The sequence below is a fragment of the Branchiostoma floridae genome, chromosome 2 (genome assembly GCF_000003815.2).
Source record: "Branchiostoma floridae strain S238N-H82 chromosome 2, Bfl_VNyyK, whole genome shotgun sequence".
Classification (NCBI taxonomy): domain Eukaryota; kingdom Metazoa; phylum Chordata; class Leptocardii; order Amphioxiformes; family Branchiostomatidae; genus Branchiostoma; species Branchiostoma floridae.
This window is the reverse complement of record NC_049980.1, coordinates 24,351,601-24,377,213: the sequence shown is the minus strand read 5'-3', so window position 1 is coordinate 24,377,213 and position 25,613 is coordinate 24,351,601. Positions and strand designations below refer to the sequence as shown.

Sequence of the window (25,613 nt, the reverse complement as noted above, 5' to 3'; positions counted from 1 at the left end):
ACTCACATACAACCATTATATTGCCTGGAAGATTTCCCTTTAAATCAGGATCGGGGATCCCTTCACATGCAGAAGACTGGCACTCTACAGCACATGCACACATACATGTGTAATGTCTATAAGAACGTACCCGGCACAACAGGACGTTACTGTTGGCCATTTTAACATCACAAAAGCACAAACGTAGGCCCTGCTTTTGGTGTGGTTATTATGAGTTGCTGCAGGTGATCAATTTTCACCTATGATCGATGTTCCCTCCGTGTACTGCATACATGTATGCATCTTACAGGTGAGTTTTCAAACGGCCCCAATCACAATAAATCTGATACCAAGCCGCCCATGACCCGGCCTTGGCTGTATCATTCTCATTTGCCTTTATGAATCTGTTTCTCACCCTCAGCGTACTGACCTTTCCACCTTTGTGTATAATTCATACGGAAAGTAAAGACGTGTCCTTGAAAGTAAGCTGGGGGTTCCAAAATCGATGACAGTGGGTCATAGAAACTCACCGGCAAGCAGTGGGTCATAGAAACTCACCGGCAAGTTTCAGACATTCTCCGAGCGACGTGCCGGATTGTTAACCAAATTGTTAGGCAGCGAGATAGGTCCACAAAGGTGCATTTCTGCTCTATTTATCCGCCTTTATACAATCGATTCCAGACTCATCTAATGATATATCATGCGGTGAACATTCACACGTCGATACCACATTGCCCGGCAATTTATATTCGTTAGAAATCGAAAACTCACAGCAGAAGCTATTGGCAAAGTATGTCCTCCAATGAGCCGTAGAAGATAAGAACAATTGAGCCTCAGGTTCTGGAACGAGCCGTTATGAATCCATCTATCACAGGATCCTCATTGTCCAAGCGGCGCTCTCTAACGAAAAACGTCCAAACTGCAGGGACGTTAATGTTAAAATGTTGTTGTATAGATACTCTGGGGCACTGTGGACTATCTCTGTGGACTTTTGCATGTTAACCACGATACTTAGTATAACTGAGTAAGATGCCCAGAAATCAGCTGACCAGTTAATTGATTCAAGTCCAATATTTGCTCAAAAGTCTGAAACATATTCAACCATACTATTGTAAATGTACTTTCTAACGAACATTTCCTGATAGGTTTATATAATGATAGACGCAAACGCAATCAAAATATATGTATACAGCGGCAACACTAGCAGCTGATCACAAAGTAAATCAGCTCGTTAGTGTGGGGGTTATACCTCTGACGGGCCCGAGGCGTGATGAAATTGACAGACAGTACTATATGTGATGGTTCAAAACGGTTGCCTGGCTGACTTCATCAAGGTAAGTGCAGCACTTTAAAGTGAAATTTTTGTTCACATTTACAAAAAAAAACTCTGTGCAGCAATTGCAGACGCCTATACGCTCTACTGCCATGAGCAACCATGTCGATACAATGCTGCTCAAACTAGTGAAAGGCAAGCATGCAGGGAAACAATCCATCAGATTTCGTGTGTGCGTTGCAAATGTAGTAATATTATGTAAACAGTCGGATGCTGTCTGAAACGGCTTATCATTCATGAAAGTTACCTAGTTGCATTATTTAACTGTCGAGTACATCATGTGCCGTGTTTGTGTTGTTTTGTTTAACTGCTGCTGGTTTTATCCGGTACAAATAGTAAAGTAAAGCCTGTTGTTATGTAATAAAGACCCACCTGAGAACGGCCCCTTCACCAGCTGCTGCCCCATCGCCAGACCAGCACACCCCAGCAGGAGTACTACCGTGGCTAACGGTCTCCCTCTCGCCGTGCCACGCCACATGTCTCCCGCCACAGTCATGGTCTCACCACGGTGACTCACAGGTAGAAAATCTACAAGATATGGTTGAAGAGGTCTTCGTTAACTTACCATCATAATGTTCTCATCTTAGCATTTATGGATAGTAGACACCGGGTCATTCAAATAGTAGACACCGGGTCATTCAAATAGCATTCAAAAACGTGGAAAAGAAACCCATTTTTCTACTTTCGCAAATTAGATTTCATTTCAATACCGCCTGCCGCCTGTCACTATTGATAGGAACACGTACAGTTTACAGCTAACTAGGCAAGGTAAAGCTCAGAGCGTAGATTAATTAAACATATATATATGATTTGAAGGACAAATTCTGACAGCCCAATTCATCTGTACTAAATTCTAATCTTGAAGAAGAGAAAGTGCAAATGCTAAGAAGGCCCATAGCGAGAATAACAAGTAGCCAGTAGTTTGGCGTCAGTTTCGAGGGCAATTGTCCCATAGGGACCAAACCCTTACGGCTGTCAAAAACTTTCTACCGTCTACCCCTCTAGCCCTTATTAGGAAGAATAGGTAAAAGGTAGTTCTGTGTATATTTTATTCGATTGATTATGAAAAACATCCAATCGTACATTTATCTACTACCTTTCTGAGGGCAGACATGTATAAACCATACAGGTTTGTAAGTAGTCAACCATTTCTTTTCTTTTTTTTTCTTGGACCGATCTATCCGACCGGAAATATTGGAAAATATTGTGAAGTGAACGGTCACAGTGTCTGTGATATAGACTGTTCGAACATCACTGTGTTGGTACCATGCAGGGAAATGGTACAAAAGTTGGTCATGACAATCCAGTACAATCCTACTACACTAAAGCAACGCGGATTATTTTTCACCTACAAGACAGCGTACATGTGCCTCCTACAAATAAAGACTTGTTTCTTTTGATACTCTGTGTTTTGTTTAATTCGCAACATCAGCTTTGTAACTCTGTGGTTTAGCAGCATTTTCCACCCACCTCCATAAGTGTTAGTATCTCTTGAGGATGTCATCCATAGAACTAAGTCAGTGTGGCCTAACGTTTCTTCAAGATCTTTATACACCTTGATCGCGCCTTCCGTCCCCGTCTCCTGTGTACGGTGGGAGACAGAGTTAGGCAGCAGGGTCCCTTTATCCTGGCTCAGCTGCCTGCCGTCATAAAGCGATCGATCGATTCCAATACATTCCTGTGGGTAAACGTCATCTAACAAGCACTACCTGTGCCTGACAGCCGGGTGACCTCGGGGGTACTCAGGCATGCACACGAGAAATGACGAGCCCTCCGAGGACAGAAGATAAGCCTTAATTTTTCAAACTCAGTCTGCCTGTCGTGATAGTTGCGAGATGGAAACATCAATATCTGCACCTCTGTCTATCTTGCGAGTAGTCCCGATGGAACATTCCTCTCTACGGCAGCGCGGAGGTTTTGTCTTAAGCGACCTAAAAAGAAGTAATGGCCATACAGCAGCAGGTCGCAACGTGTGTACAAAACCCGTGGGATTTAGGACATACTCAAATTTGTATATTGCCAATTTCCCGTCGCAATCCAGAATCGTTAAGGCGGAAAACACAAAATCCCCTGTTTTCCTAAGGAGCTACATTCATCTCAATTCATTCTAAGATCTCATAAGTCTAATCTAGTAGTAATTGGTGAATCTCAAAATTACCATCTGCTAACAAGTTTAAAATCTTAACATTTACATTGCTTATAAATACATCTAAATGTACCGATCCTACTAACATCGTCAGACGAACGCTCCAGGGGGCTAAATGTTTTTTGCGGCATTCTACATAGCTTACTTAACCAACCATGCTTAGTTCCTCTGTCTAGTCGCATGCTTCACTACGCCTCAAATTGAATAGCGATCAACCAATTTGGCAGTGGCGAGTCCCATCGAATGATCCCAACATATGTATAAAATGCGATTAAGTACCATTCTTTTTTAGCAAGAAATCGTATTGGAATGTGCATTTCAGTTGACCCTGATTATCAAAAAATCATTTCTATATCGCCAGATTGTATCCTGCAGAATGCAAATTATGCAGGGGGAAATGCAGGCAGACGCAACTATTATATTGGACGGACAAAAGGTTTCGGTCTAGATTTTTAGTTCTTGTTTCTATCTTTTAATTTCTCGTATCTTTTAGCTAAATCATCGCATTCCTTTACAATCGACGGTAAACACCCTTAATATTTCCCAAAAAGGCAGCAGATTTCAATACCTGTTAAGTATTTGCCCCTGGATAACATAATTGCCGTGACAGAAATCGTTGTAAAGACCTTAACAGCAATCGTGTCTGTATATGTATGTGCCAACTTGCACTAGCATCGTATGCCAAAGCTATCCTGTCATCACCCTACATGCGAATAAATGAGAGACTTCTGGACAGTTTCGGTCCATGTCATAACATATCTGTCAATTATGCTATCGGTTGTCTATCAATTATGCTATCTGATGTGGTAAGAAATGAATAAATGAATCAATCAATCAATCAATCAATTTATCAACAGATAGGAAAAGTCTTTGAATAACCCTTATTTCATCTAATCATAGAAGGCGCCCTTTAAAAAAAGATCCCCATAAGCTGCTTGAAGCTTTCGTTACCCCATTGCTGTGTGACAGCCGGTCGAACCCCAGAATAATTTAAGGCGTTGTTAAGGAAACAAGGTGCACGAAAATCCAATTTCCCGCCTAAATGAGATATGTATCTGCGTTATTGGGCTTTACTTCAGCCGAAGATAAGGGCGCCTGCCGGCCGGTGATCACAGAAAGGAAACGGTCTTGATTTTCCTCGGGATGCGGATAGATAGGAGACTATAGGCGTCCGCTGTGCGCAACTGAGATGGTGTATAGAGGATGGTGACTATGAATCTTGAACAAAAGAGTGCAACCAATTTCACAGAACTGTTCTATTAAACGCGAAAGAAATAGGGCTTGTTTCTTTTCCTGAGGCCATGTTAGTGTCCTGAAATGCACTCTTTCCTCTGACCAGCAGGAGAATATGTGCTTACTGCCGGGCTTAAGTGTTTCCTGAGGTGAACATAATAATCAAGCATGTAGAATATACCTTTTATCAGCCAGAGATGTTCTTCCACTCTGACGGAAAGGACAGAGGCCGTCGGGAAGGTAGAACATTGAGCTAACTCCCCGAATCCTAACGGATTTTCGGTTGAGGGGTTAAGCTATAGCAAGTAATTGGCAATTACGGATTGTAGGATTGTATTGTTATCGTCATTGTGGTGATGAATAAACCCTAACTACAGAATAACTACACAAAAATCAGCACCAAGGACAGAGATCAGCAGGAGAATATAACAACACAGTTACCAATATGAAAGTTGTAAACTGCACAGGCTAGCAAGGCAGATATCATACTAATATACTTAGTACCTTGCTGGAGCTGAAATGACGCATTGATCAATGACAATAAGTAAAGTACAGTAACGACATAACCTGCGATATGGGATATAGGGTCTATTTTTCCGCAGACGGATGGAGTTACCTAGCCGTATGCAAGCTTGACATACCTGTTGAGCTTCCCCAGCCGACCTGAATCACCCGAGCCCAGACGAAGCCTGTCGATAGTGCGTCTCACTCCGTCCTCCCAGGGTGCAGAGTCAGGCTGTGACGTGAAGTGGTCTCCGCCTCACACAAGCCACGCCCTGCAGGGTAAGAGCAAGGAATGATTGGTTGGTTGGTTGGCGGAAATGTGTGAGCAGGTTTGGACATTATCATGCAGACAGAAGAAACAAGTCTAGGAATACCAATTATGTCTGAATCAATATTCTCAAAAAAACTTTGGAATTTACAAGAGAGCATCTTAACTGCAGCAATGCGTAAACCTTGTCACATGAACTGGTCTTTTAGTGCACTCCTTAGACGGCAGAATGTCACTACTGGGCGGAGATGAAAAATGACCAATTTATACCGCAATATAGCCTCATGGAATGTCGGTACAGAGCACCTTAAGGCACCAATAGAAACCAAAATTATCATTCAGATTAGGGTACCAAGGCCCTTATTAAAGCAAAAGTACTTAATGCGGTTCATATCGATAATTTCTTGTGATAGGGGGCTCGTAATCTTGCATTGTAATAAAGCTTAATGGATGTTAATCTTTTTTCTACAAAAATAGACATTCCTCGGTATATTATCGGCCCAACATGGTGTACACCGTTAGTTGTATGACACTTGAATGTCTTTATCAACGACCATCGTTACAGGATGCAAGTAGGTCAACTCTAATGAGCTCACGCAGGGACTTGGCTTGATATCTGTATCCCTTGTTGTATAGTTTCGCATGTTGCCAGATGGACAGTCTTTTTACAGCCTGTTCATTTCTACTGGGGAAGCAACGACGTCTAACTATTCGAAGGCTAGAGGGAAGGTGTTTGGTGTTTTTGAGCTAACGTACGAATGACATACAATGACAATCAAACATCAGTTTCATTCTGTTTCAGATGCTAAAAACAATGAATGTACTAAAGCATGCATACTATAACACCACAAGTACAAACTTTGCAGACAATGTTGGCATTTAGTTTCTGCTCCTTGATTTACATTATCACTATATCTAACAGCTATCTATAACTATTTAATTGGAGTGTGGATTTAAGTTTGTTGCCACTTAACAAAGATCTACCAGAGAGTTTTATGGCGCATGAAGTTTATTATCTTGGCAATTAATGTGAATTTAATGAAGGAATACACATTGTGCAATTACTCGTGAAGTGCACTTATGAGGATACCGTAATTAGAACTTCAAATTAATTGCAACTTGGTGATAAAGATGATAAATCAAAGATAAGAAGTCATACACAACGTGTAATTTTACGTCCATCTAAAAGAAAGATGCCTCCTGATCACTTGTGATAGGTGTCTCACTGAAGGATGCAATAGCTATTAACAGTGATGGAGGCGAGTACTAACTATTGTCTGAATGACACAATGAATCTCCTCTTAGTTTTAATTCAAGCAAATGGCATTCATCCAGGATTGCTACAGGTCCCTTCGGACAGTTGTAATGGCCTTGTGGTTAAGGTTACTGAGTTGGTACCCGGAGGTACTGAGTTCGAATCTCTGACAGGTCCCGATGCTGTGCCCTTTGGAAAAAGGTCACTAATTTCCTCGCTAAATCAAGCTTAAAATGTGTACCTGGATTCGGCTAGGGCTGTCTCTATGAGATGACGTTTGATAGAAATCCCGTATTTGAAGGGAACCACATACAGATCAAGCATGTTAAAGAACCTACCATACTTAAATGCTAAAATAGAAGCAGTCCATCCCGGTGTGAGTGGATAAAAAAATCTGTCCGGATATACAGCTTGTACTCTTCAGTATTACACCATGAGACGTTTTACCGGATATGCAATACAAACAAATAAACAAAATTTTAGTTTGTCTTACCGCATAACGCAGCCAAGTTCAAGAAAGCTGCCAATCGCCGTCTGAGGAGTAGCCACTTAGGTAACAGTGCATCTCCCTACACGTTCGTAATCCGAGTTATTGGAGTTGTATAGTGTCGCAACGAAAACAAGAAGAAACCATATACCCGCGATAATTTGCAGATGCATGAAACACGACCCACAGAAGAAAACTGGGAACATCTTGAGGACTAACACATGGTGTGGAGATCGATCGCTGTTGCTTCCCCCAAGTCATTACATACCACCAATCGCCCCCGAATACAGCCCATAATTGCACAGATCCATTAACCTGGTGTAAATTACATGTATACGGCTGACGTCCTTGGCCATGTATAACATAGGGATATTGCGAGAGCGCCATCATGGTGAAGGTCGCTGCGTAGGATATCAGACCATCTGTTTTATTGTCACTTCTGCTCCCGATCTATTTAGTCCACCCATAAGTTACAGTTAGGGCAGGGAGACGGGATGAAACGTACAGCCAAAACGTGTTACATTATCACCACGCTGACATTTTACCAGCGTGACACGATGCCAAACTTTGATGAATTCATTAACTTGAAGTGAATCACTGATCGTATAAAACGCCAATATTGTACGTTTGCCTAGAGAGCAATAATTGTTGGAAGTAGGGGCCAGGATCTGACCTGGGAACATAGGTAGGTAGGCAGGACACAGCACAATTGATATATGATTACTAAAGTTTTGTATCTTAAGCTTTTATGCCATCATTCTCAGAACCCCCCTGAAACGTGTTCCACATCAAAATATCCAAGTTTGGGATCGTAGAAGTTACTAGAACTCTGCAAACTTTCCCCTAGTTTTCTCCCAGAAACGTGTGTAATTTGATATTTGTGTATTCAGCGAATAATCCCCTGAGATCATCTGACCTCCAAGAGTGCTGCCGTCTTAAAAGTTTTAATGCAAAAGTCGTAAAAGGATCATCCGTTGCTTTGGTAACGGCACTTTCTGTCTCACCAGCTTGTGATGAATGCAGTGGTGCAGTCAGGGTTCCCGAGTTTATTGTGAAAATCTCCGCAGGGCAGGAAAACGGCGATCCGTTGCACCTCTGACAGGTAATTATTGTGACGAATGCTCCTATAGATTACTGGTGTACATTATAACGGCACCTCTAACTTTGAGGTCAACACTGTCCCACCCAGTCTCAAGCGATTTTCCTGACTGTTGCAAATTGAAAAAGTGTCCTGTGATGACTCTGTAACAGGGATATGCGTATACATTTCTGACGGATGCAGAAGAGGTATGATGCACAAATTGCCCGGGAAAATGGTAACGGTTAGCTACGGATAATTCTAATCGTCTTAAAGAGGATTTTACAATGGCCCCGTAGAGACCAAGCTCTTGTATGCCGAGATAGTAATTGTCGATAACAATTCTGAAAGAGCAAGGAATAAATTATCACAGATATGCTTGCATATTACTATGCGCGGACAAGTACACGAATGTTTAAGGTGTAGAGTGTAATGTTCGGATGAAGGAAAATACTTTACCTCCTATTCAGGTATTTTTTGTGCCGCAGTCGCCTGGGAGAAGAGTCTGAAGTAAGAGATTGGCACGAAGACAGTCGATCCCATGGCCAAAATACGGCTGTGCTTTTCTATATTGCACAATGCTTGGACGCCCACGACAAACGTTAGACCAAACAACGTATCGAGGGAACGTATCGTGAAGTACAAAAATTGGCTCTTGATCCTGAAAGCTGACAATCAACGGCTCCGAGGCCGCAGCTTATTGGCACAGCGTCAGAGATAACACTGTGGTGGGAGTAAGAACGGATGTACAGCGCTGATCCCTTGGGTTTCCTCTTTACGACTTCGTCCTCTTTGGCGGTACCTTTATCCTCCTGTAATACTGCCTGGTGGAATCTAGACTTATTAGCAGATTAATAGATGCATATCAGCTTGTCACAGAAATTGTCGGAAGAGAGGACAATCTCCAGCAGCTAAAGGAAAGCTTTCCCGATGGAAACTATTTCACCTCTCAAAGAGAAGGGGCTGTACTAATCGATTCATGGAGCTAGCTTTTTCTCAAATGTGACGTGAACCATGTCATAGTCATAGTCATAGTACAAGGAGCTAGCTCACTGAAGTTAGCCAAACTTGGCATATGTTATATACTAATCGTCTTACAGAGCTAGGTGATCAATGCAGCTGCTACATCGATATACAATTTTACAGGGAAATGTGTTCACGCTTTGGAACGTGGTACAAACTCTGTGTTTCTTTAAAAACAATGTACTACCGCAATGTCAGGCAATTCAGACTAATCGCGGTACACTCGCAATGGACGTCCAGAAGTTTGTCTGGATCTACCAAGTAAGCCAATTTCCTATTATTGACACGTTCTTCATGTTATTGTTATTCCTCCCAGTGCCCTCGTCCCCCACATACATACATCTTCATACCCAGTAATGAATTCAGCAGGGGTCCCGTTTGGTATTGATGAGTGTGTGAGGTGCTTTATGAATTGTTTGATAAGATGTGACAGTTTGCATTACCCGGGCTGATCCAGGCAGCAGAACTTCCCTGGTGTGACTGGCTCAACCGAACATGGTGGGAACTACAGACATAGTGGCACCAGCAACGCGCATGTCATAAATCAACATCCAGGCAGTGGAACAAAACGTGCATAAACTTTTTAAACTTGTAACGTTAATTATGATAACAAGCATCTACGCTGTTTGGAAGGCTTGTCAGCTGTTTCAAAAGCTGTTGTGAATGATAAGCCGTTCATCTTGGATCTTTTTACAATGTTAGTTTTAAAAGTTGAAAAGAACGGCGGGCGAATAAAGTGGGAGCGGGTGCACCGGTGACAACTTGGCAGTAAACAGAACAGTGCCTGGTATGGATTCAATTGCTTCTTTTGGAAGGCTTTTGTTCAACAGAATCTCCTATTCTGATCTACGCACCGCGGCTGTACGTATATGGGAGGAGAATCCACTTCTCCATTATCGAACAAGAACAACGGTAATAAGGACTGTGTATGTGTGTGTGTGTGTGTGTGTGTGTGTGTGTGTGTGTGTGTGTGTGTGTGTGTGTTTGTGTGTGTGTGTTTGTATGTGTGTACTTGTGCATGTGCGTCTGTCTGTGGATCTTTTTTGGCCACCTGGTGGGTGACCTTGTTATCTGTGCAATATCTACCAGTTGAGATCTAAACTTATTTCAAACTGTTTATTTACAATGAGCTGAAGTTGATGGTTAATTAGAAAAGTTTGATCGTCTACCGTCTCGAAGGACGAAACATATGGCCACCTTCTGGTACCGTTAATCTATCAGCAAAATCCCCCCGGAAATATGAATATGATTTCCACCATAGCGTGACCTTACTTGACCCCGCCCATCCTCGGCGCTCCGGTGGGACAGAAGCACTAGTGGCGCGTAATCCCACACATCCCCTTAACTATCACGGAACATTTATCAACATCCCGCCTGCCAAAAAGTTTCCAAGAGCAACCTTGGTAGGTCCTGAAGCCGTTCGTTCTATTCTCACGGGTACATTATTTAGAGTGGCTCATATTCTCGGTTTTGCTCAACAGGTCTTACAGTTGAGCTCCTGGTTCCAATTAGTTGGTAACTGGGAGACCCCGGTCCAAGTCTGGGTTGGGCATCACGGTTGGGGCTGCACTCATCTATCGAAGGGGACGTAAAGTGGGAGTCCTGAGTTCGCGGTGAAGGTCTATTACTGAAACAGTGGGGAAACCTCCTACCCCAATGTGCCACTAGACTGTACAAGAGCAAACGAACGAACGAGCTAACGAAAGATTTGAACATTGCGATATTGTTAGATGAAGTAACCGTATCTATTGGACAATGCATGGGATGTGTAGCACCGTGCAATGCGAGGGAGAAGAAATGAAAGGAGGAGAGGTAACGTGCACGGCAGTAAAACACATCCCCCGTCGTCAGCTTTCGAGGATGAAGGTGATTATTCTTGTTGCATGCAGTGAAAATTGAAGCAAGAAATATGTTAACGTTATTGTTCAGGTAGGATGAGGCGTAACATCAGTATCACCACGTGACTCTGTCAATAACACAAACTTGGTCGCAGATGGAAGTTGTCTCATTCCATTTTGTAGATATGATGTAGGAATACGGTCACGGGTGGAAACATGAGTCGCCTGCGCATATCGATCTGATGAGATGAGTTCAGAACTCCTGTTCGTAAAATATACAGGCGTAGGATCCAATCCCGACGTGAAATGAACGAAATGATCCGATAAAGTGAAATATTGTAACCGTATAAGTGACGACAAATCGTAAGGTTTCATGAGCGATGAGTTGAGGAACAGAGACTTACTAAGATCATAAACGTCGTGATCAAATGGCTGTTTGCTCTTAATGTGACGTTGTTATATGGGAACTTCAGGAACTGAATATCCAAGAATTTTGAGAAGTTACTGATGGCTTACGGGGATGTCAACTGGTAGCAGCCTCACGTGCAGTTGATACCTTTGTTTCAATTAGGTGGTAACTTGGAGACTGCGGTTCAAAAATCCCGGGAAGGGCATCTCAATTGGGACTGCACCCGTCTATCGGAAGGGACGTAAATAGGAGTCCCTCGTTCGAGGAGGTGCCTCTTGGAAGTACATGTACGCTACAAGAGAATGGCTAGCAACCCTCAATTATATAGTGCTACTAATACTGAAACAGCAAGGAAATTTGATGCCCAAAGTGCCACTGAGCAGTAAAAAAGTCGGATGGTTTACTATACATGATACCAACATATATTTCCTTCATGAATGAAGGAACATTTCTTTCGGTAGTCACTCAAACACCCTGTTGATCGTTAACGGTACGTAAACTGAACACAATGAAGACCATGCAACAGTTTGAAAAAAATCAATCGGCCTATGTCAGAATTAGATTCGGGACTGTTCTTGTTGTTGAATCTTTGGCCGGGGGTAGATATAATTTTGTATTTCGTTGCCACACTATAAAAGTTTGATAGTCAAGGTATAATGATTAAACAAGTTGTTTGACACAGCAAAGACATGAAAAAAATCAGTTTTGTGCTCGTGAAACGCTACGTAATGAAGCCGTCAAGGGTGACAGAACACAAGAGAGTCAAATTTCCCCTGGGTACACCAAAGTCTTGTCGTACATGACAATATACATACATCGTACATACATACATACATACACGACAAGGCTGCAATAAAATTCTTGATAGGAGGGCCACTTGACACGAGTGAAATTTTTTACACGTATATAACATAACTATGCGTATGTGATGGTATCGACATGGGCTAATACATTATTCGTGCACAGTCATGCCTTCAAATACCGCAGTAACCAACCTAGGATTGATGTGTTCAAACATTCGTACTTTCCCGGAACTATCGTAGAGTGGAATTTATTATCAGCAAGCACAATAAGGGTATCTTCTCTGACTTAGATAGATGTGCAAAAGTTAGGTATGACGGGTCGTTCAGTGTAATATAACCAGCTGCTGCCGCGCCGCATGCCTGCGAAGCTGGTGTGTTACGCAGAAGGGCGGTTATGCCGGCTATATTGATACAGATACAGCTGATAAGTATCTAATATCAGCTCGTGCAAGCATATGATGATATAACACTAAAAATGGCACACACACGCACAAATCGGCTCCAGCTACAGGCTGAAATACGTCTCCAGTGCATTGTTAATCTTCTTTTTTAAAAGTCTATTCCGAGTCCGTCATCGCACTTCAACCAATAGATACAATAAGTTGCTTAAATCAGGTGTATCAGAAAGTACTCGGATGTGCAAAACTGTCAAGATAGTACTTGGCTGTGAAGCTGATGTTCCTTACTTGAAATTACTATTTAATATGGACAACTTTGCAACAGTGCATTTAGCGAATAGCGAATTTCCCCATCCAAAATGATATCATGGCATTGAGAGTTATAGAACAACCATATTCGCGCATAAGCAAGCTTTCCACAACATCCCATAAATGTCTAACGTTTTTAATGTCAAAGAAAACGTGTTTGTCTTCTTCATCCTAGGATTGAAATCTTCATCCGGCAACATTAGTCGTTACACAGTTTTATTGGATTTCATTATATGACCGCAACCAAGTGTAAAATGCTATCAGAGGCTCGACCTTCGTTACGGTTGTAAACGCAGGATCGGCCCAGATGGTTGGACATGGAAGTTAAGGATCCAGCTGAGGCGGAATCATGGGAAAAATGTAGCAGAGGCCGCTTGGGTCGGCGGGTTGTTGGAAAACGGGTATGCAGCGCATTTAGAGTCATGGTAAGGGCTAGGAAAATTAATGCTGTGCGTCCAATTACGGTCCTGGCTGAAAAATAGGGTTGGTAGGTTTTGATTCTCTATTTTCTTTAGATTTCGGCCGAAGTGATCTCGGCCGAAGTGATCCAACAAATTAAAGTAAAACACATCAAGACACTGGTATTTTTAACAGCGTATACTTTTACCACACAGATATGGTACAAAAACACCTTTCTACTACAACAGAAATGAGTTGAACGTGTTGGAAACCGGTTCCACAACATTTTCATCTCTCAGATGTCAGATCGAAAAAAACTATGTCCTTTATCATTATGTCAATCAAGAAAGGTAAGGCCCATTGTTCAAGTAACCGAAAAAACACACCTTGTTTTCCCAGAGCAAGACTCTGTGGCAATCAGTTAAAATCATGTACCTGTTGTACCTACACGCGGAGCTGCAATGGGACCACCTTATGGAAAATGGGACGTGAACCTGTTAAGTTCACAATCGGAAGTTTTACTTGCTATCAATCTTTAAATGCAGGGGTCATGGTCCTTCAATCCTCTTCGCCCTATACTGGTCTTAACTTGTTTTGATGAATCCATTTTGAATTGCCGACAAATCCTGGGAGCCATATAGAGTACTTTTACAGTACAATAAACACTTTACCTTCTGCTCAGTTCTAGCCACTCGAGTTCCATTATTCCTGTTTCCTTACCCCCAGTAGACACAAAGTGCAGTTCGTTAGCAACAGCCGCCATATTTTCTGCACCAATAAACGTGTAGGCATGTCTGGACAACAGTTACGAGCTGGAGGCCACTCACCCCTGTCTCGTTTGCACATGCATGATGGCTGTATGTCACCAGTCTATGGCGAAGTTTAACTCGAAAGGTACCTTTGCAGTGTTAACCCTATTGCCCTTACCATATAACACAATCTAGCAGTCACACAACTGCTGACTGTAACGATGTCGAAAAACATTTATCAGATAGCTCACTTGACAAAAGCAAGATACGAAGCGACCACAATGATAAATGTGGAGCCGGTAACGCGATTGATGAATTCACCATCTGGGACATTAACCTTAAAGTTTCAAGGTGCTTTACTATTCAGTTGTCAAATACATGCGCGGGGTAATGACTAAAGAGCTGTCCAACAATACGTGAGCTATCCAACAAGTGACTAATCCTTCTATGGTATCAGTAACAACTGCCCATACCAGAGCAGTGCACATCATCACAGCACTGCAGGGGCGTCAAAATCAACACAATCTAGCGTTCCGGAGAAGAACTACAGCGATGCACGCTTGTTAGAAGTTTCCTTCATTGATTATATCAATGGCTTAAGTTTTCAAAATTGAGGTTTGAATGCCGTGTGATCACTAGCTTGAGGTTATGCAGGTTTTTATCGTCTATAATTCCAACTGCCGTGACCAGATACAGATACAGACAGATGCCGTTCTTCAAGATGCAATCAGCCGGTGTCTTCTGAAATATTGACAAGTTGGAATTAGGCTGGGCCAGAACGCCAAAAATGTGTCAAAACTGTTCCATATACTCATCCATCGCGCTATGGAATGAGTGGGCATCATCCCAGGTGCAGTAGAGTGGTGTGCATTCAAAAAAGCTTGTTGTAAAATAAATATTTTGTCAATTAAGGAAGCTGTAGCCCGCGTCGTAGGGGAAGACATTAGATACTTCTTTCTTATCCGTTACCATCTTTATTTCTGACTTAATAGTTCCGACGCACTGGTTTGTTTATTCCGTCCATACGTGCATGGCATTATTTACAGAAGCAGGCGTGTCGGGATGTAATGTGAAAGATATGGCTGAGTTTACCTGTGGGCTATTCTGTCCATATCTATAAATCACTGTAGTCCGGGTCCTTGGAGTAAACCGTTCATCTTCAAACCTGAGATGCGCACTTCACTCATACCAAGCAGACGTTTGGGACTATACCTGACCTATGGGGGCTTTCTTTGGAAGAGTTCAACAAAGCTACTGTACTGTGTATCTTTGTGCATCAGATGGTAAGGAGTGGTGGAAGCTACAAAAGAGCAGAATGATGTTCATGTAGGAATGAAACTGTGCTTTCATCTATCTGGGACCTGTCATGTGGACTATCCGTCTAAAATCTTGTTAAGATAATGTTTTGCTGTTTTGCTCATGTCAATTTGGATACCTACAGTACTGGTTAAGCATGGCCTCCTTAGATGTAATCAGCTTTTTACTTATTTAAGCTTATGTCTTCCTCAATCATTATACTCAAGACAAGAAAGGACAATAAAGGTTTCATCAGTTAGTGTAATCCTCGTCCACTGATGAGTTTATCCGTAAAGCCTTCGACTATCCCTCTAATCCATGTGTGGGACAAATCCAGGGCAAGAGATCATGGACTCAGCTGCACTCATGTCAATCAACAACAATGGAAAACTCAGCAAACAATACGTATAAGAGGAAACCAACCCAACATGTAACCCTGCCTATGAGGTAGAGCAGCTGTGATAACCAGAGGAAGCTAGGTCAATGTAGTCATGGTGGAGAGAAGAAAATCTGAGCACAACTTTATTGGTGAACAGAGGACAATGAGGCAATGACCTCTACGTAATGAAAGTGATACTAGGATAGTTTTATAAGTCCGGTGCAATGAAACATCTCTTTTCAAATCAAAGAACCCCGGCATTTCCGGAACGAAAGAACTACAGACATATGCATCATGTATATTTTCTATTGACAAACCTGGGCTTTGTGGTAAGTGTACGTAAAGGTAATTAAATTTCAATTTTAGAAGTCAACCTTTGTGAAGTGTTTTCGTGCTTTTCTGCTGAATGTATTTTTTTTGCTTCTATTTGTATGGGATATTTTACACTGTGTCCGGTACCATTGTCGCACTTTCCAACCCATCACGGACTAGGTCCCAGTGATTTGTAGATGTTTTAGTAGTGGCTTTACTGCTTTGCACTGACCAATTTGTTGAGGACCAGCATTTGTATCAATCTCCTTTTCTTGTTTGCCTCTTGTGTTTAATAAGTACCTTATCTCCGTGTGCTATACGCAAAACATCCCTTCGATAATAAGGTTATTTGGCCAGCTGCATATCAGTGGGTGTTTTGTCTAGATACAGCATATATATCCATCTTTCATGTCTTTGTTCGGTGCACCCTATATGGAAATTGTACTGACCTCTTCTGGCACTATATAGGCTAAAGTTCCTATTAAATCGGATAGGGGTCATGGAATGGAATTGCGGCTATAAATTTGTCTTACAATTTGGTCAGAGAGCCGGCACCGCACGGGTTATGGGTCTTAAAACAAAGTTAATCCGATCTGCACTTCTGTGGGCAAAATTAAGTGAGATGCCGCCCTCTGGGAGAGACCGGACCGCGAATGGGTCATTCATTAGACCGGAACGTAACAACGATGGTCTTTGTAGTTGCTCACAGTTTCAAGCTTCAATAAAACAAAACCTATTCTGCACTTAGGTAATATATATATATATATATATATATATATATATATATATACATATAAGACACATCTATGTTACGTTTAATTCCAGTTTACCAGGCAATGTTTGGTATCTTCATTTCTGTAACGCATTACAGCACTTGGGACATGTACAGAAAACTTGCAAACGTGCATCTATCATGGACCTTTCGATTAATGAGGTGATATTCTGAACAATATATTCTCAGAATTGGTCTACAAAGTGATACATTACTACGAAGACACAAACAGATTTGGAACCTACTCGACAGAAAAGTATCGCGAGCTCCGAGGTACATATCATTGATTTGATTTACCTACACCAGAATAATCAGCTTCAACACACGGCCATAGGCAAGCGCAAGTCTGGAGGGAGAGTAATTCCTTACGTGTTATGAATCACCGATTAGACGCCAGAAATATGCGTCCTGGTGGAATTCCCATCTATATGCACATGCTACTACAGCCAAAGTTACAGTTATGATGCAGTTGTCCTACATCTCCAAGCCACTATGAACGACACATGAAGCGGCGTGCAGATTTAGTGGTGACCGCCTCTGCAACACCGACTTCTTATTCTACATGCAGAGGTTGGGTCGGGAGATACTTAGTGACCGGGATTTCTTACCGTTTCCTCATCCCGGCCACTACTATCCCCGACCCAACCTCTGCCTAGAGAATACCAATTTCTATCAATGTTCCTTTACTGCTCCTTTTCTTTTCAACACACTGAGATGCATCTTCATCGACAACCATATGAGTCGTGACTACAGCAAACTGCATACGTTACAACCCAGCCAGCGAGTCAAGTTTATCCGTGTTGGTTAAAGTCATTCTGAAGCAGAGCTGGATAAGTCTACTTTTTGTGTTGAAAGTTACAGTATTACTCTGAAGCATGGTCATTGGTATGCGATGACTTGAGGTATGAGTTGAGTAAGATTATTGGACATCTTGACGATGATCCAATTGCTTCATCAATCCAATCGGTACTCCAATTAGGAAGTAACTGCCCAACCTTCACAGCCAGACACCGTGACTGCTGGACGGCTGAAGGAAAAAGCCGCTCCTCCAGTGTACTTGGCAGAGTCCCAATACTCACCGGGAGAGCATTGATGTCTTTTCAAGTGCTTTTTACCGCGGCCCCAGGTCCTTTCCATACGCACTGTACAATCAAGGGCAAATTGGATTCTTCTGGTTGAAAACATATTTGATTTTACTTGTCTTCAACTTGAAAGGAACTTTTCCACTGATGTTTCCACATTCGGCAGTCGCTTGTAGGTAAATGCCCTCTGACTGTAGCACTCAGTCGCCAGCAGAGTACATGTTGTCATCCATTACTTAAGGAACAAAACTTCAACTCCTTTCTACTTGAAAGTAAAGTTTTTCCTCCTATCCATCTTTGGCTACCCAAAAAGCGATATAGTCACTCAGTTATCGACAATGCCAATGATATACGGTGCAGATGGATTGCTTTTGCCATCAGATACCGTAACCTTTGCCTGGGTGCTTTCGGACTTTCGTGACGCTTTCAATCATACTCCCTGGATGTCATACTCTCTCTGAACTTTTTCTCTTACAGATTGCCTTGTTGACTATAATTTGTGGACGGTGCTTCAGCTGAGATCTGCTAACGTACCAGTCATGGCCATACATGCTGCCTGCAGCAGAATGATCTGGATTCCAACAGGGACTTTGAAACACCAAGTCCTTCAAGTTGACAAAAGCTGCAGACCAACGTCTTACACTTGCTTTCAACCAATTTGTCGTACCTCAAACATACCTCGAACTTTTATGCCTGACAGAATGTAAAAGCCAAGATGGCGCCAAGATTCCCTGCCGCACCCACTGGCGTGATTGTGACTGATGCTTTCAAGATTGTTTGCTCTGAAAGGCATCGACTGTTTCAGATCCATCACGTTGTATCCAGAGGTCTGCCTTTCTATTAGATATCAATAGCTATCACAAGCCGAGTGTAGGAGGCAATAACGAAACTGTATGTCATAAAGCAGATAAGATATACTGATATGCATGTTGACCTAATTGTACATAATTGCATGGTATCTCTCTGACTTCAGCTTACCAACATTAGTATTGTAAACATAAATACCTCCGGACATTATCCGGGGTGCCTTACATGTTTTCCTATCACATGTTTTATAATCATTGTGTCATCCCTGTTGCAGCCGAACGATCCGCGGCTTAGGACAGCTATCCGGTCGATCCGCCGGAGGGGTTAACCTTTTCAGGACTGTATTGAACAGCCGATGGGTGTCATTTTGCCGCTGCTGACTGACATGTGCGGGGGACACATGCTCATGCTCACGGAGTAAAGCGTGTAATAAGACACGTAAATACGCACACATTTTAGCTATTCCGACTGAAAGCTTTCCAGCGATTAATTTCCTTGTAAGTCTAACGTTCCCTTTGAGGATATTTTCAATGTGCCCTCCGGGATAGATCAGATTCAAACCAACAGTAATTTAACGAGAATGTAATCACTGTTGTCTTTGTAGTTGCTCAAAATTTTCCGACTTGTAGTATACAGGATTTGCCATGATTACGGTGAATTTCCCTTCATTCACATTGATTGCCCTACTTTCTTTTTGCAAGGCAGTGCCAATTTGTTTGTTTTTTAAATCTAGACTACAAAAAAAGTCTACATGAACAAATATCCAATGTTTAGCGTTCGTATGATTTCTCAGAAAGGAATTGCTAGCTGTGCATCAGTACGTAGGTATCGTTATGTTTGGGTCAATGCCTCGTAATTTTGATAGCGTTATCCATTAGGCTAGTTAGTTGGGTGAGTAGTATTCATACATACGTACACGATTGGGAACTACTATTCTGGTCCTGCTTTATAAGGAAAACCATCATCATCATCATCATCGTACATCCGAAATTATAGGGGATATACTTAATTGTATATGGGCAAATCCCAGAGGTCAGTTCAGTAAACATATCAACCGAAAGCCTATATACCGTAAATTTCTTCAGACAATCCCCATTATTATTTCTTTGAAATTTGTTTCTATTGAATCTCCACACTTTATTGCATCAAAAACTTACCGTAAACCAGATGTGCTTACGTCTGAATCATATCTTAAATTCTCAGAGGCCAGAAGCATTTTTGGCAGTCATAAACAATGCTGGGACTCACACAGTATTTTTCTAACAAGATAGTGTAAAACTCAGATCCAAATAGGTTTCAAATGAGACTGTGCAGTCAAAACTATTGTAACAGCAGAGCTGTACAATTCAGCAAAAAAATCTTTCAATCCATGTCACTGCATTATGGAAATAAACCAGGCTACTACTACTACTACAACAAATTATACGACGTCTTTAATAATGACTACATCGATTCCCATTGACCCATTTTCCGGAGAAGCATCCCTGTGGCTTACCCGCATGCCTGTGGGGATAACATTTGAGCTGAAGACTATTTCTCCCATGAGACCTCGTTACATCAACTATTTAAGCTGTAGGCGATACTCTCTGTGATTCATGCATTTGTCAAATAGTATTGTATCATTCGAAGGAATATTACCTTGATCTAAGAAAAAATTGCAACTGGTTGTTATCTGTTAAGGTACCGTGAATATTTTGCACTGTATACCGTAGAGAATTAACGATTTTGGTAATTTGAATAGCTGGTCCGTAATTTGAATAATTGAACTCCTTTTTGTGATGTACGTATTCTTAAGTCTCTAGTACATTATCTTTGCATATGGATGTCCTAATCGATTCGTAAACAAGCGCTTGGAAAACATTTTGTGTAATCAGGCTTTTCTCGAAGTCGTTTTATGTGTTCTTGTACTAATCAATGGGTGGCTCAATAGAACAGCTGTTGCAGTGTATGTTGCTAGTGACAGCCATTATAGAGAACATTAGTCAACATGATCTTATTTGTGCATCAAGATAATGTTGAACCGCCAAACCAAAATGGTTGAAGACATTTTGAAAGGCACTAAACAACATTAGCAGTGTTACCAGTAGATTCTGTTCATCCTCTGTTCCAGATAAACTACATTTAGTACCACGAATTACACAGACATCATCCATCACGAAATCCCCATTAAACATTGTAATTGCTAATTAAAGAATGGGGCGTCTTGGGATATCTGTGTGGATGAAAACGTTGGTGCAATTTTCTAAGCTTGTACGGGTCAATAGTTCACACTGTTGAAACTGCTTTATCTACTGCCTGAACAATCATTCGCAGTTTCTTTATGTAGTTTCTGTCCATTTCACTTTAATTTATCCATCATTCCTGGTCCCACAAATAAATATGTCTTTGCAAAATTTATTAGCAAAGATCTAATGTTAAAATTTAATTATAACGCTGATAGCGATGATCTTGTTTATGATTGACTACTTTATCAGGCCATCAATTTTTCATCAATATTATCTCAAGCGTCCATCCATATTTCATTTTTACATCTTAAAGGACGTATCTAAATAACGGCTTCCATTGCTGATTGTACTTTTAAAATCTGCATTTGGTTTTTAATTATCTAACATGGTCTCACTCATCAGTACTGTTTAATGTGCATGTAATAGGATGTAAACACGACCATAGCGACCTTATTATAGGTGGCTGTATATTTGAATAAGCTAGGTCCGTAAAGATTCGATACACGCATAAATATATATCTGAATCAATGTGTGGAGGACTACCTTATTTTGATTTTAAATCGAATTACAACAGATAAAACGTTGATTGTGAAGTCACATTAGCCGTTCGAGAGAAAATGTGGAAAAAGAAGTCCTGTAATTGGATTGTCGAGATCGCCAAACATTACATTGCATTATTGCTCACCACTCGACCAGTAATTAAAACACAGACATAATGAGGTCCATCTTACCATATATTCACATTAGTCATTACTGACTAAAAGGAAGAAAATGCACTTCGTGAATAATTGAAGGATCTTTTATCTTGGTGAACTACGCTGACATTACAGGTCTTATGTTGACATTTTAGAATGAACGACTGATTTGTTTGAAAAGTAATTAATGTGCCATAGAACGTGGACTTTCTTTGGCTTAAAACACAATAGACAAAAGCTTTCAGTATGGAAATACCAGGAGCTTAACAGTACACTGTCTTACAGCGATAGAATATTCCCAAGAAATTATCCGTTGCTTAACCACCCAGGAGAAAGAATAGGCTGCAATGTCATACAAAAGAGATTGTCTCTAAGGGGAGAAAGTTGACCCAGTTCAGTTCTTAATGGTGTTGTGCTGTGCCTACAGTCTACTAGTATATTGTGCGTGTTATGTAAATCATCACACACGCACAGGACTGCATTAATGGATTTTGGTCATGGCAAATTCCAGTACAGCCTAATTTGTGTGTGTGTGTGCGTACATATTCAGAGTAATTGGCTTCACGCCGTGACAAAGTGACACTATAGCTCAGTGTCACACTGCCTTTCTTGGTTAGGATTCAATGTCTTTTGGCGAGGATTCGCCGAAAGCAAGTAATCATTGGATGCACACAACAGCTATATGCTTATGTTCGTGTATGCAAACAGATGTATCACTATGATGTGGTAGCAAGTAAGCATACATTCTCCACCCCATGAAATATTGCACCCATGGAAGCATATACAACCTGTACAACAAAACATGTATACATCCAGGTGGGCTAGAGAGGAAGGCTTGCTCCACTTTCATTGAATCAATTTTTGCTGGAGTATGGCGAAGCAAAATAATGCAGTGATAATTAGAATTGCTGCATGATAGTTCAATCTACTTTCCATCCCATTTTATCTCGAGAATATCGGAATTCACCGGATCAAAAACGGTTGTCGCTCCATATTATCTGGCATACCTTTGCATGTTACCCAAAAGCCGATCACCATAGAATCCAGTGACGGTGTGATTTTTGACATCTATAAACTTAAGCAAAACGACTTCCTGAGGACCTCTGTCAATGCTCACTGCCACAGTTCTGTAAGGTTCTTCAAACGCCTGCCTGTATGGTTATGTTTCCTGGTCGAAGCTACCTAACATCCATAGATCTCAAAATCGGCAATAACTACTGACATATTCTGAATCTATTCACATAAATCCCACAATTGAAAATACCCATTTCCACAGAAGTTGCACATCGAACTACAGCATTTTTGTACGGTTACTGTACTGTAATCATGGTACCATTGCGGAGATGACAGACAAAAGACAAAAGACGCTGCTCACCTGATGATGCGGGACCCACGGAGTAGCTAAGCTGCTAGGTTGCGATGTTGAAGCGTCATGAATGACGTATGGTCACGCCTTCCCGCCCAATCCGTGCCGAGCCGGACACCTGTAACACGCCAAACTGCACTTAGGGAAATCACTGTGCGTCATGATCAACAATAGAGCAGCGATATAACGATAATACATTGTAATCGATTAATATAGGTCCCGTTTTGTGGGGGATCAGGACGATTCGGCCCTCTGCCAAATCGGCCCAGTCCAATCAGCCAGGGTTAGGTTAGGGTTTAGGTTACGGTAACTACTTAACCATGGTGTTGGGCCGAACTAGCCTGATTATGCTTTGGTCACATTTCCCAACCTGGGGTCCGGCCAGGCAGCATTCAGCAACGAAATGTACAAATAAATGACAACAAAACACATCGAACATGATAAAATCTAGCCATGAGCATAATTTTTCTATATGTATATATGATAAACAATTTCATTTTTCCTTTCCACAAACATCCCGGCCGGATCCCGGTTTGGAAATGTGACCGCAGCATTAGCCATAGGACGAGTTGGTAAAGACCGAAGCGTCCGACATTCGACATGTTAATACACAATGGTCACTATCTCATACCACTATATCTCTTATTCTTGTTTGTCTCTCATACTCTAATATTACAATAGTAAACCATTAGAGACTCTTGCACTGTTCTACTAGTCATGTACTGTGGAACGTAATAAGCAAAACGTACTCAAGATAAGCCAGAAGAACCAGTATGTTACCAGTGTCCATATGTCCATATGTTCGTATGTCCATATTTAAGCCCCACTCCTAAAATGAGCACAGGACAAGTCCTTATATTTATTTCCCTGTGCGCAAAGTTGAAGAAAGAAGGTTGTGTTTTTACCAAGCCCTTTTCTAGTCTTACATCGATACATCCACAGATAGCTACTGGGCGGTGGACATTGTAATTACACGCTACATGGGTGATTATGCCGCAAAGCAAAATTGCCTGAATTCATTGCTGAACTTTGGTAGTGAATTACCCGATCAAACAAAGAAAAAGTATAACAATTGCATTACTTGTGATAGACAAAATCGACAAAATAGATAGGTACAACGATAGATAGACAGAAAAATGCCTCCAACCTTGTTACCATAAAACAAAGGAGCATGATCGAATTCAAGAGCAATTTTTCTTCAGAGAATATTGATTGGGACCGTCGGGGACTTAAGTGAACGATAGCCACACCTTCAGGGTCTTCGATGCGCACTATGAAGAATTTGGCTAGCTATACAAGAAAGGTATTCTTTCATACAGGTCCAATTTGAACTTATTTTAATTGTGCATTTGAAATCAAATTCTCGAATATCCCAAAATATGACGTCATGACTTCCTAATAGCTGTTTCACATTTGCTTAAAGAGTCTAATCATACGAGTAATATTTTGGGGGAACTTTTGACAATCCTGCCTGGCAGGCACTGACATTACACACGATACTAGTGGGAATTCTCCTAGTATGTAGAGCACACACTAGTGGTGTCCCATATATGCATACAGCGATGATTCTATGATTGATATAATATGCTGTATTGATTTTGTAGCGACATGCCCATCTACCACCTACATATCCGCATAAATGATGTAGACAAATGATTGGGCAATTAATAATCGTTCAATGCATTTGCCGATATTATAATGGAGATTAATCATTGGCTATTATTTACCTCAAACCGATTCGAGGTAAAAGCTGTTGTTTGCACAATGAACTAGACAAACCGCACCTGGTAGGCACGAGTCTGCATTGGCCTCAGTGCAGTATTGATGGGGCGGAACGTGATCATCGGTAGAGCCTCACTTGGACCCAATTAGTCTATTCTTGAGCAATCTGATGAGAAAATACGAGCCCGTTCCGTTCCTTTGGAGAGCATCATAGATTATCAGCCGGACAGGTTTCACCCCCCTCCCTCCTGAATTGTGGGGTAAGGCCAAACTGATGTGAATATGGATGCCATCCTCTGGGCACCTCAAAACTGATGCCAGCTTACGAAAAAACGCAGGGGTCAACAAAGTGTCTGATCCTTGATTGTGGAATCTAATTGTGCTTAGGAATGGTGAACAAGTGTGAAATCTAGTTGTGGTCGGGAAAGGTGAACAAATGTCTGAATATACAGAACATCCTAAGCCAAACAATTATTTCATTTTTGTTTTTAAAAATCTTCTTTGACAAATGTACAAACTTTGCAAACGGAGCTCGAAATATATTTTTAGTTTACCTTTACTGATACACATGGTAAAGATCACTTGTACCAAACATATTGCGTGCACAACACGAACCGCACAAAGTGGCCAACCAATGATTTTAATCTTACGCACTTAACTATGGTTATAGACATAACCCTCGTGGTACAAATTTAAGTTCATTGTATGTTATCGATAGGATTCAACCTGCTGTCTATCACTATAAG

At 41.4% G+C, this 25,613-nt stretch overlaps 1 protein-coding gene across 3 annotated transcripts in view; it reads right to left on the bottom strand.

Annotated features, from left to right (window-relative positions):
* The window catches only part of LOC118409787 (glutamate receptor 4-like), an 80,916-nt gene that overhangs the window by 44,441 nt on the left and 10,862 nt on the right, over positions 1-25,613 (bottom strand). For all 3 annotated transcript variants that reach the window (XM_035811095.1, XM_035811094.1, XM_035811093.1), the window contains exons 2-4: positions 23,155-23,263; positions 5,333-5,467; positions 1,685-1,840 (exon numbers count right to left, since the gene is read on the bottom strand). In XM_035811095.1, the coding sequence (XP_035666988.1) occupies positions 1,685-1,808 (124 nt within the window). In that variant the 5' untranslated portion in view covers positions 1,809-1,840; positions 5,333-5,467; positions 23,155-23,263. The remainder of the gene's footprint in view (positions 1-1,684; positions 1,841-5,332; positions 5,468-23,154; positions 23,264-25,613) is intronic.